Source organism: Coregonus lavaretus, assembly GCF_964263955.1.
Source record: "Coregonus lavaretus genome assembly, chromosome: 19".
Taxonomy (NCBI): Eukaryota; Metazoa; Chordata; class Actinopteri; order Salmoniformes; family Salmonidae; genus Coregonus; species Coregonus lavaretus.
The window spans coordinates 41,952,350-41,964,911 of record NC_140006.1 but is presented as its reverse complement, the minus strand read 5'-3'; the positions used below and the strand labels follow the sequence as shown (position 1 = coordinate 41,964,911).

The 12,562-nt window shown below is 43.4% G+C and overlaps 1 protein-coding gene across 2 annotated transcripts in view; it reads left to right on the top strand.

Moving 5' to 3' along the window:
- The window catches only part of LOC311147163 (ATP-dependent zinc metalloprotease YME1L1-like), a 35,818-nt gene that overhangs the window by 17,929 nt on the left and 5,327 nt on the right, over window positions 1–12,562 (top strand). The window contains exons 3-15 of one of the 2 annotated variants that reach the window (XM_084183799.1): window positions 980–1,160; window positions 1,661–1,759; window positions 2,113–2,219; window positions 2,467–2,617; window positions 3,066–3,149; window positions 3,693–3,866; window positions 4,697–4,849; window positions 5,058–5,190; window positions 6,226–6,288; window positions 6,435–6,547; window positions 6,940–7,095; window positions 7,766–7,917; window positions 11,432–11,558. In XM_084183799.1, coding sequence (XP_084039925.1) covers window positions 980–1,160; window positions 1,661–1,759; window positions 2,113–2,219; window positions 2,467–2,617; window positions 3,066–3,149; window positions 3,693–3,866; window positions 4,697–4,849; window positions 5,058–5,190; window positions 6,226–6,288; window positions 6,435–6,547; window positions 6,940–7,095; window positions 7,766–7,917; window positions 11,432–11,558 — 1,693 coding nt within the window. The remainder of the gene's footprint in view (window positions 1–979; window positions 1,161–1,660; window positions 1,760–2,112; window positions 2,220–2,466; window positions 2,618–3,065; window positions 3,150–3,692; window positions 3,867–4,696; window positions 4,850–5,057; window positions 5,191–6,225; window positions 6,289–6,434; window positions 6,548–6,939; window positions 7,096–7,765; window positions 7,918–11,431; window positions 11,559–12,562) is intronic. The other variant, XM_084183800.1, reaches the window with a different exon arrangement.

The window sequence follows — 12,562 nt, the reverse complement described above, 5'->3', positions numbered from 1 at the left end:
AGCAAAGTACAGAGAGATCCTTGATGAAAACCTGCTCCAGAGCGCTCAGGACCTCAGACTGGGGCAAAGGTTCACCTTCCAACAGGACAACGACCATAAGCACACAGCCAAGACAATGCAGGAGTGGCTTCGGGACAAGTCTCTGAATGTCCTTGAGTGGCCCAGCCAGAGCCCGGACTTGAACACGATCAAACATCTCTGGAGAGATCTGAAAATAGCTGTGCAGCGACACTCCCCATCCAACCTGACAGAGCTTGAGAGGATCTGCAGAGAAGAATGGGAGAAACTCCCAACATTTTTATTTATTTTTATTTTACCTTTATTTAACTAGGCAAGTCAGTTAAGAACAAATTCTAATTTACAATGACAGGTGTGCCAAGCTTGTAGCGTCATACCCAAGAAGACTCAAGGCTGTAATCGCTGCCAAAGGTGCTTCACAAAGTACTGAGTAAAGGGTCTGAATACTTATGTAAATGTGATATTTCAGTGTTTTATTTATAATACATTTGCAAACATTTCTAAAAACCAGTTTTTGCTTTGTCATTATGGGGTATTGTGTGTAGATTGATGAGAGGAAAAAAACAATTTAATCCAGTTTAGAATAAGGCTGTAACATAACAAAATGTGGAAAAAGTCAAGGGGTCTGAATACTTTCCGAAGGCACTGTATCTGTAACCTTTGAAATGTTTGAATCTTTTAAAAATTGAATATGATTTGTGGATTCAAATAAAGCATTTAAAGTGTGTTCTGTGTGTGTGCGCCTGTACTTTATATATACCAGTACTGTACTGGTACCCCGTGTATAAAGCCAAGTTATCGTTACTCATTGTGTATTTATTCCTGGTGTTATTATCTTTCTATTAGTTCTCTGTTTTTCTCTCTGTATTGTTGTGAAGGTCCGTCAGTCAGCATTTCACTGTTAGTCTACACCTGTTGTTTATGAAGCATGTGACAAATAAGGTGTGATTTGTGTGCGTAGCCCGCACGGAGCCTTAGGGACCTGGGCCTGTCTGACCTGGGCGTGGGGCAGATGGACGAGCTAGCGAGCGCTATGTTACCACGTCTGAGTCAACAGGGGGCGCTGTCCTCATCCAGCCCCAGACAACAGGCCTGGAGGACCTCCCACCTCTCCTCACATTCCTTCTTCCACAACAAGCACGGTGAGGCGAAGGACACGTCTATAGATAATGACCATAGTAACCCTACTGCTGGTTGGTGAGTTTCCCCCAAAAACATTATTATGTTCATCTTTAGCACTAAGTTCATCTTGTACGAATGATGATCTTAATGCTAAACAGGATATTTTATGTTTTTGGGGAAACTCACCCGGTAATAGTACAATTAGCTGTAACCCGATTTAGATTCAGCTGAGTTGAGTTGAGTTTAAATCGTATTTTGTGTAGGGCCCATATCAAAGGGTGTGTGTGGGGTTGACTGCATGTGATTGCAGCATAGAGTACATATGATTCGCCTATGATAAGTGTTTTTGCATCGCACGGATTGTCTATTATTGAACTCATTCAGTGTCGTTTATATGATGAACGAGTTGTTTTTGAGACAGGAGAATCACAAATTATATCCTAATAAGAAGAATGTCTGTAGGGAAGAAGACCATTGGGTTGAATATGCACATCCAACTCTCCTTTCATTGTCTTTCTAGGGTTCTCTGGTGGTAAAATGGGCACGTCCTACCCTGTTTTCTGCAGACAGGTCCCTTCCCCTCTTCAGGCCATTTGTACAGAGTTCCACTATTGGCCTGGTAACCAAATATAATTGTATTATGTTATTTTGTAATGAAGTGACTAATAAATATCCAGCAAAAGTCCCAGCGTAGTCCTCCTGTAAATGCAAGTTAATGTCAACAGTGGCAAGCTTGTGACAGAATTATATATTTGGATGGGAGCTTATTCTACCGTTGTCATTGGAGGAAGGGTTCACGCAATGAAATGGAGGGCAAGGGTGTTTGTCTGTTGTTTTGACAATCACTCACCCATATTTGAGTGCGATCATGAACGCCTAAAGTGCATTCATATTTACCAAACAGCTTTCTACTTATAAATGTACTGTTTGATTTATATGTGTTGAACATACAGTATGTGTCCTTGTTCCCAGTGTGGGTCCAGAGCAGAGGCTTTAAAACTCTAGGGAAACACAAGCGACTGCAGGCAGGCTTTGAGCGTCCGATGGAACCAGATGGCTTTACACCCTCCTTTATGAAGGTGAGACCCCGGTTTGTCTGCACTCTGTCACTCTCTGGAGAGAGTACCTGGGTCTTGTTCATTAGGTCACACCATAGAAAAATGTGTGAAAACATTTTTACAACGAAAAGAAAAAAAAAAAAAAAAGCGTTTCTTATTTGACAAAGACTAATGGTACCTCCCAGTTTCACATTTTCTTCAGGTGGTTCCCTACTGAACATGCCCCTGGTTGCATTGTAAACATCTCTAACGTCGTTGTCTCGTGCAGGGCCTCCTGACGCGTGATAAGGGGTTGGAGGTGGAAACCTTGGACAAGCTCCTGAAGAACAAGAATATTCCCGATGGGCAGCAAGATTCTTTCAAGACCGGGTTTGCTGAGGGCTTCCTGAAATCCCAAGCTCTGACACAGCGCACACAAGGCAAGTGTACACTACACTACACTACACTACACTACACTACACTACACTACACTACACTACACTACACTACACTATACAACACTACACTACACTACACTACACTACAAGAACAGAGTCATGCTCAGTAAGACACAACATGGCTGAACGGTTTGAAACTGAAAACCAAAACGGCTGTTCTTAAAGGAACAGCTCAGGGTAGTACCTCCTTCGTTTTTCACAACATTGTCTCGTGTTTCCACTGCCTACCAAACATGACCTGGGTGCACGTTATCGTTCAGAAAACAAAAGTGACCAGCTCCACTCTCCTTGCAGTGAGCATTAAATGACCAACGTTTCAGCTTGCAGGCCCCGAAGGCTCACTGCAACAAGAGATGCGTGCCCAACTTTCATTTTTTTCCCCGGATTTAAAGTGGATTAAAACTCCCATGTTCTCTCCCCTTGTCTGCAGACTCTCTGAGGAGGACGAGGCTGGTCCTGCTGGTTCTGCTACTGCTGGGATTCTACGGCCTCTCAAAGACCCCCTTCCTATCGGGTAAAGGCTCCTTTTTCATTTTTTCATCTCTCTAATCAAGTCCTTCACTCTGGCATGCAGCTTGGTGTGTACCTGTTAAAGCCACAATCCGGAGTTTGCGTTTTAGTCCCAACTGCACTCCTCGCTAGAAAGGGTTGGGCCAGGAGAAACGTAAACCAGTGTCAAAGTGACATGATGGTTTTTGAAGCTGTATATTGTCTGTTTTTAAAGTTCCATTCTTTATAAGTTAATGGGTAGCCTATGTCATTCATTCATTCATTCATTTATTCAAATGACAGTTGAACAGTGTCCGAGATTGAGCCTTTAACTCTTTGCTGATGCATTCAGAATTCACACACAAAAAGCATGTTCAGCAAGTTTGATGAGTAATCAAGAAAACTTGATAAGAATATTGTTATCAATTGTTTCCATCGATTTTAGTTGACCGAATGCTTCTAAAAGACAGTGATTTGTTGCCAAACTAAACTAAATCTAACCATAGCTAAGAACGCTTTTGCATCCGAGCAGTGTGATTTCGAACCTTAATCTAACCATTCTGGACAGTGCGATTCCGAACCACATCAGGCCTGGACTCGACGGTGGACCCTGTCCACATGAAGAACGTGACGTTTGAGCACGTCAAAGGGGTGGAGGAGGCCAAGAACGAGCTGCAGGAGGTGGTGGAGTTCCTCCGCAGCCCAGAGAAGTTCACCGTCCTCGGAGGGAAACTGCCGAGAGGTGCAGTAGACCGTGGAACTCTTTTATGGCCTTTAGTTGATCAGGGTTGTGTTCATTAGGCACCAAATAGAGAAAAGAAATGGACTGGAACAGGAAGGACTACGTGGATTTGTCCAGTAAGAAACGCTCATTTTTATTTTCCGTTGCAAAACATTTAACAAAAAAATATATATATATACGCAGTTTCCGTGCCCTAATGAACACTACCCAGGTGTAGACTGACTGAACAATTCTGAATTCAAGAAGTTGTTTAGGCAGGCGCACGATCTTCCCCTGATGGGACATTTTAAATGGCGGCATTAATCTTTGTCACCACTTTAATTGACTCACAGTTTTTAGTTTTTAGTTACATATCTTGTTGTTGACTTCCACATTGGATTTCAATCTAATATTTTAGTCAACATTCATAAAAAAAAACAGGCTACTTTGTTAGGTAAATATTGTATTACTGTATATTTGTATATTGTATTACTGTACATAAAGTGGTTATCCCACTGGCTATAGGGTGAACGCACCAATTTGTGAGTCGCTCTGGCTAAGAGCGTCTGCTAAATGACGTTAATGTGCCCTTGAGCAAGGCACTTAACCCTAATTGCTCCTGTAAGTCGCTCTGGTTAAGAGCGTCTGCTAAATGACTAAAATGTAAAAATGTAAATGTATATTACCTATTACAGTTGTTCATAGCTCTTTCTCTCTATGTCTCTATGTCTCTGTGTGTCTGTGTGTCTGTGTGTCTGTGTGTCTGTGTCTGTGTCTGTGTCTGTGTCTGTGTCTGTGTCTGTGTCTGTGTCTGTGTGTGTGTGTGTGTGTGTGTGTGTGTGTGTGTGTAGGGATCTTGCTGGTTGGCCCTCCTGGCACTGGGAAGACTCTGTTGGCCAGAGCCGTGGCTGGAGAGGCCGACGTCCCCTTCTATTATGCCTCAGGCTCGGAGTTTGATGAGATGTTTGTTGGGGTTGGAGCCAGTCGCATCAGGAACCTCTTCAGTGAGTCCCATCTTCTCTTTAAGTCTCGGCCTATTCCTGGCTTCCAACCCTGACCCTAATATTGTAATTTTCACTGTCCTTAAAAAAAAATATAAAAAAATAACCTGGTTGCAACGATGCTAGATGGTATTGTCATAATTTATCAACCGTATATCTGAGACCCCAGCCCTAGACTTCAACCCACCCTCTCTATACATTACATCTGCAGAGGAAGCTAAAGCAAACGCCCCGTGTGTGATCTTCATTGACGAGTTGGACAGCGTCGGAGGGAAGAGAATCGAGTCTCCCATGCACCCTTACTCCAGACAGACCATCAACCAGCTACTGGCTGAGATGGACGGGTATGTTTCCAGACGCGTTTTTTTCTGGGTTGTGTTCAGTGAGGAAAAACGTTATAAAACGAAGTGAAATACATTTACATTTACATCATTTAGCAGACGCTCTTATCCAGAGCGACTTACAAATTGGTGCATTCAACTTATGATAGCCAGTGGGACAACCACTTTTTTTTATTTTTTATGGGGGAGTAGAAGAATTACTGTTATACTATTCCAGGTATTCCTTAAAGAGGTAGGGTTTCAAGTGTCTCCGGAAGGTGGTCAGTGACTCCGCTGTCCTGGCGTCATGGGGGAGCTTGTTCCACCATTGGGGTGCCAGAGCAGCAAATAGCTTTGACTGGGCTGAGTGGGAACTGTGCTTCCGTAGAGGTAGGGGAGCTAGCAGGCCAGAGGTGGATGAACGTAGTGCCCTCGTTTGGGTGTAGGGTCTGATCAGAGCCTGAAGGTACGGAGGTGCCGTTCCCCTCACAGCTCCGTAGGCAAGCACCATGGTCTTGTAGCAGATGCGAGCCTCAACTGGAAGCCAGTGGAGTGTGCGGAGGAGCGGGGTGACGTGAGAGAACTTGGGAAGGTCGAACACCAGACGGGCTGCGGCGTTCTGGATAAGTTGTAGGGGTTTGTGAGATTGTCCAATGTGAGATGTGAGATTGTCCAATAAGAACACAGATTTTTTCAGTTGCAAAACGTTTGTGCTGTACGGAACACGACCCTACTTTCTGTGGGGAGAAACATCCCACAGGGCACAGATGTCATTTCAACATCTAGTTTTGATTTACATTTTGTTGAGTTGTGAATTCAGCATGAAATCAACAACAAATGTCACCATGTCATTGGATTTAGATTAAAAGTTGGGTGAAAAAAATACAACATTCCCGTTGATGACTTTTTGCAAATCCAATCAGTTTTCCACGTTGATTCAACGTCATCGCATAGATTTTTTTTAAAAATGATGTGGAAACAACGTTGATTCAAGCAGTTTTTTTCCAAGTAGGATGGATCCACTGACTTCCCTGAACGTGTCACGATTGTCGCCCGCAGGTTCAAACCAAACGAAGGGGTCATCATCATTGGAGCAACAAACTTCCCTGAGGCTTTGGATAAGTATGTTAAGCTTTATTCATCTCGTAATGATGTTGCTCAATGACATGTTTTTTTTTTTTTACAGGGTTTCATTAGTTGACATGAGTACAGATTGACTTGCCATGTTAAAACAAACCTAAAGTCAGTGAAGCTCCTCCCCTCCCTAGCGCTCTGATTCGGCCAGGACGTTTCGACATGCAGGTCACCGTCCCCAAGCCAGACGTGAAGGGGCGCACAGAGATCCTCAACTGGTACCTAAGGAAGATCAAAGTAGACCCTGGTACGTGAGCAACATGCATGTGTGACCTATGTTGATCATAGCTTGAGTCAATTGCTGATGAGCAATAGCTTCACACAAGTGAATCTGCTGGGCTAAATGTTAATGGGTACATGCAAATAGACTATGGCTATATGAGAATCTACAGTGGCAATATGCTAATGGCTGTATGCCAATAGACTATGGCTACTTGCTAATGAATACATGCTAATAGAATATAGCTACATGCTAATGATGCATACTTATAGACAATGGCTATATGAGAATATGCAGTGGCAACATGCTAATCGCTGCATGCTAATAGCCTATGTGTACATACTAAAAGAGAAAAACATGCTAGTAAGACTCACCGTAGTTGATTAGCTGTACCTGTTCCTGCTAACGACTTCATGCAGACATCGAGGCTGGGATCATCGCCAGGGGAACAGTGGGCTTCTCCGGGGCAGACCTGGAGAACCTGGTCAACCAGGCGGCTCTGAAGGCGGCGGTGGACGGCAAAGACATGGTGACCCTCAAAGAGCTGGATTTCGCCAAGGACAAGATCCTCATGGGTGAGCTCTGCTGTAGGAATGGGGAGGAAAATAGAAATACAACCCTTAATCACATTAGGAATGGGGAGGAAAATAGAAATACAACCCTTAATCACAAATCGCCCCAGCCCCAACCCCCAACCCCCAGCCCCCAACCCCAGCCCCAGCCCCAACCCCCAGCCCCAACCCCCAGCCCCAACCCCCAACCCCAACCCCCAGCCCCAACCCCCAGCCCCAACCCCCAACCCCCAACCCCCAGCCCCAACCCCCAGCCCCAACCCCCAGCCCCAGCCCCAACCCCAGCCCCAGCCCCCAACCCCCAGCCCCAGCCCCCAACCCCCAGCCCCAACCCCCAACCCCCAGCCCCAACCCCCAGCCCCAGCCCCAGCCCCAGCCCCAGCCCCAACCCCCAGCCCCAACCCCCAACCCCCAGCCCCCAACCCCCAGCCCCAACCCCCAACCCCCAGCCCCAACCCCAGCCCCAGCCCCCAACCCCCAGCCCCAGCCCCCAACCCCCAGCCCCAACCCCCAACCCCCGGCCCCTCGACAATCCACTCAAAGAAAAACCGGCCCGCGGCTGAATATAGTTGATGATCCCTGACGTAGGGGTTAGGAGTTTATTGGAGATTCGGGGATCTTTGAGCAGGTTTTGGAAATCAACTTTTATATCTGTCCCGCTTCCCTCCCACAGGCCCAGAGAGGAGGAGTGTTGAGATAGACCTGAAGAACAAGGAGATCACGGCCTACCATGAGTCAGGCCACGCTATCGTGGCGTACTACACCAAGGACGCCATGCCCATCAACAAGGCCACCATCATGCCCAGAGGACCTACGCTGGGTCATGTAAGTAGGACTGGAAATAGGGAAATTCAAATCTATAGGAAATAAGATGGGTAGGGAGTGCTACATGGATAGACTAGTAGCATTTCACTGTACCGTTTACGCCATGTCCTGTGCACTAATAAGGTTATTACAGTTTTGTGTTTTTATATTCGTTTATTTATTTCTATACGCTTTTATTTAAAATTCTGTTTAGTTTCAGCTAGTTTTTATTTCGTTTCAGTTTATAGATTTGTTCGTTTTAGTGTTAGGGACAGAAAGCGTGTGTGGGGTAGTTTTATGTTTAGTTGCTATGTCACTTCTTGCCACTGGGGGGCAGTAATACATAAGGTGATGGGTCAGCTCATAGGTTAGGGAAGGTTTCAATTATAAAGTCAAAAACTCCAACATGCTTACACACTCCCCACACATCTCCCATCCTTTCACCTCACCGTTTTCACTCAAACCCAACAGGCTGTTGTGACTTGGATTTTAAAGGAAACAGAGACTGGTGCAAAAAATATGGTGGAAAGAAACTCTCTCACCCATGTTTATACCAATCCAATGCTTTTTTTTACTTTAGAAGTAGATACCTGTTAGAAGAATCAAGTTAGCTACCAAGCTGAGTTTTTTTTCTTCGTTGTTAGCTAGTGATAGTGATACACAAGCTAGGCCTATTTGAAACACCGCCATCTCCTGGCCGCATTTACCTGCCACAGTAGCTTGAAAACCAATGAATGTGTATAAACCCTGGATTGCTGATGCTATTTATGTATTGGCCAATGAGAGGCTTTGAAGCCACCGGTCGGCCATATTGACACTCCCCAGTAGAAGCAGTCCTCCATAGGAATGAATGGAATTCTACAGGACAAAATTTACATGTGTTTAAGAATGTTTTGGTTGTGGTGTGGACAATAACATTAGTACTCAAAGAAAACTTTCAGGAAAATGTTTTAATATATATATATTTATTTTAAATGTTTATGTTTAGCTAGCATAATATAATTTAAACGCATTCATTAAGGTGTCTCTAATAGAAGAAACGTGTCAAAATGAATGTAGACAATAATACATGCGTTTCTATAGCTTCCAAAATCTTTTTTTTTACATCTGAGGAGGAGTGCCAAGATGGCTGCTTAGTCATGCCAAGATGGCTGCTTAGTCATGCCAAGATGGCTGCTTAGTCATCCAGGGTTTGCATACGTCATTGTTGAAAACACCCCAAAAGCTTGAAAACCCTATTACGTTTTGCCCTAAGTTTAGAAAAAAAAACTCAAACTGAACATAATTCATGCTGGTTTTTATTTTATTTGAGTTTGTTTTATTTATAGTTTCAGTATAGTTTGTTTTTCAAACAGGTTTGTTAAATTTTTTTAGTTTACTGAACAGTTTTTTTTTCATGATTAGTTTGTTTGTTTTAGTTTTACTATAATAACCTTGCTGTGCACATGACCAATACACTTTGATTTGATTAGTAGAATATCAACAGTGTATTTATTTTTTTACTGTGATACTGGTTTCTTATATGAAGGCTATGACGGCCTTCAGGAAGTATTCATACCCCTTGACTTATTCCACATGTTGTTGTTGTTGTTGCAGCCTGAATTCAGAATGGATTACATTTATATTTTCTCTCACCCATCTACACACAATACCCCAGAATGACAAAGTAAAAACATGTTTTTAGACATTTTTGCAAATTTGATTTCAAATGAAATACAGAAATATCTCATTTACATAAGTATTCACACCACTGAGTCAATACCTTGTAGAATCACCTTTGGTGGCGATTACAGCTTTGAGTTGTCTTGGGTATGTCTGTATCAGCTTTGCACATCTGGATTTGGGGATTTTCTCCCATTCTTGCTTGCAGGTTTTCTCAAGCTCTGTTAAGTTCGATGGGGAGTGGCGGTGAACAGCAATCTTCAATTCTTTCCACAGATTTTCAATGGGATTGAGGTCTGGCCTTTGGCTGGGCCACTCAAGGACTTTCACATTCTTGTTCTTAAGCCATTCCAGTGTTGCTTTTGGCTGTATGCTTGGTGTCATTGTCCCGTTGGAACGTAAATCTTCACCCCAGTCTAAGGTTGTTTGCACTCTGAAGCAGGTTCTCATCAAGGATTTGCCTGTATTTGGCTCCATTCATTGTTCCCTCCATCCTTACCAGTCTCCCAGTCCCTGCTGCTGAAAAGCATCCCCATAGCATGATGCTGCCACCACCATGCTTCACGGTAGGGATGGTGTTAGACGGATGATGAGCTGTGCCTGGTTTTCTCCAGACATAGCGCTTTTTAGTCAGGGCAAATACTTAAATTTATGTCTCATCAGATCACAGAATCTTTTGCCTTTTGCCTCGGCTGCTCAGTTTGGTCGGACGGCCAGCTCTAGGCAGAGTCTTGGTGGTTCCAAACTTCTTCCATTTAAGAATGATGGAGGCCACTGTGTTCTTGGGGACCTTCAATGCTGCAGACATTTTTTGGTACCCTTCCCCAGATCTGTTCCTTGACACAATCCTGTCTCGGAGCTCTACGGACAATTGCTTCGACCTCATGGCTTGGTTTTTGCTCTGACATGCACTGTCAACTGTGGGACCTTATATAGACAGGTGTGTGCCTTTCCAAATCATGTCCAATCAATTGAATTTACCACAGGTGGACTCCAATCAAGTTGTATAAACATCTCAAGGATGATCAATGGAAACAGGATGCAGCTGAGCTCCATTTCGAGTCATAGGAAAAGGTCTGAATACTTATGTAAATAAGGTATTTCTGTTTTTTTATTTTTAATACATTTCCAAACATTCTAAAAACCTGTTTTCGATTTGTCATTTTGGGGTATTGTGTGTAGATTGATGAGGGATTTTATTTTATTTAATCCATTTTAGAATGAGGCTGTAACGTAACAAAATGTGGAAAAAGTTTAGGGGTCTGAATACTTTCCGAATGCACTGTATAGACAGGTGTTTCTTTTTAAATCATGTCCAAACAATTGAATTGGCCATAGGTGGACTCCAATCAAGTTGTAGTGACATCTCAAGGATGATCAAAGGAAATTGGATGCACCTGTGCGCAATTTGGAGGGTCATAGCAAAGGGCTGTAAATACTTATGTAAATTAGATATTTCTTTATTTCATTTGCAATAAATTTGCCAAGATTTTAAAAAAACAACAACGTGTTTTCACTTTGTCATTATGGGCTATTGTGTGATGATGGGTGAGGAAAAACATATATTGAATCCATTTTGAATTCAGGCTGCCTGTAACACAACAAAAATGTGGAATAAGTCGAGGGGTCTGAATACTTTCTGAAGGCACTGTAGTTTATCTGTACCGCCATGTTTTTTAGGAATCCGTTCTGCTGAGCATGCCAATATAATAAGGCCTCATTTTGGTAATTATGAACAGCGGCTTAGTCCTCCTCCTGGGTTTTTTTTCTGGCAAATTAAATAGTTGTTTTTGATGTTTTTAGAAACATCAAGTGTGCAATAAGTTGGTTCCATTTGCTGCCAGGCCTCACTCCTTCCCCCACTGTCTCCCAGGTGTCCATGCTACCGGAGGATGACCGCTGGAGCGAGACGCGTGCTCAGCTGCTGGCCCAGATGGACGTCAGCATGGGAGGCCGCGTGGCAGAGGAGATCATATTTGGCAATGAGTTCATCACCACTGGTATGCAGGGGGATGTAGAGTTGGTGTAGGAGGGTAATTTGAGTACAGAATTACAGTCAACGTGTACAGTAATGTAGTGCAATAAGCATATTCCTCCTCCACATCTCAAGGGGTGCAATCCTGTCATCCAAATTTCTAATAGATAAATTCAATCTAAATGTTGGGGATTTATGTTTTTGAGGGTATGATATGGTCATTTATCTGTTATTCAAACTGATTTACAGAATTGTGGAGATTAAGAGTGACACATATTTTCAGTAATATGTGGCCCATTCAGGAATCTAACCCACATCATTAGTGTTGCTAGAACCATGCTCTGACTAACCAACATCATTAATGTTACCAGAACCATGCTCTGACTAACCCATGTCATTAGTGTTGTCAGAACCATGCTCTGACTAACCCATGTCATTAGTGTTACCAGAACCATGCTCTGACTAACCAACATCATTAATGTTACCAGAACCATGCTCTGACTAACCCACGTCATTAGTGTTGTCAGAACCATGCTCTGACTAACCCATGTCATTAGTGTTACCAGAACCATGCTCTGACTAACCCACGTCATTAGTGTTACCAGAACCATGCTCTGACTAACCCACGTCATTAGTGTTACCAGAACCATGCTCTGACTAACCAACATCATTAGTGTTACCAGAACCATGCTCTGACTAACCCACATTCATTAGTGTTACCAGAACCATGCTCTGACTAACCAACATCATTAGTGTTACCAGAACCATGCTCTGACTAACCAACATCATTAGTGTTACCAGAACCATGCTCTGACTAACCCACGTCATTAGTGTTACCAGAACCATGCTCTGACTAACCAACATCATTAGTGTTACCAGAACCATGCTCTGACTAACCCACGTCATTAGTGTTACCAGAACCATGCTCTGACTAACCCCTGTCATTAGTGTTACCAGAACCATGCTCTGACTAACCAACATCATTAGTGTTACCAGAACCATGCTCTGACTAACCCACGTCATTAGTGT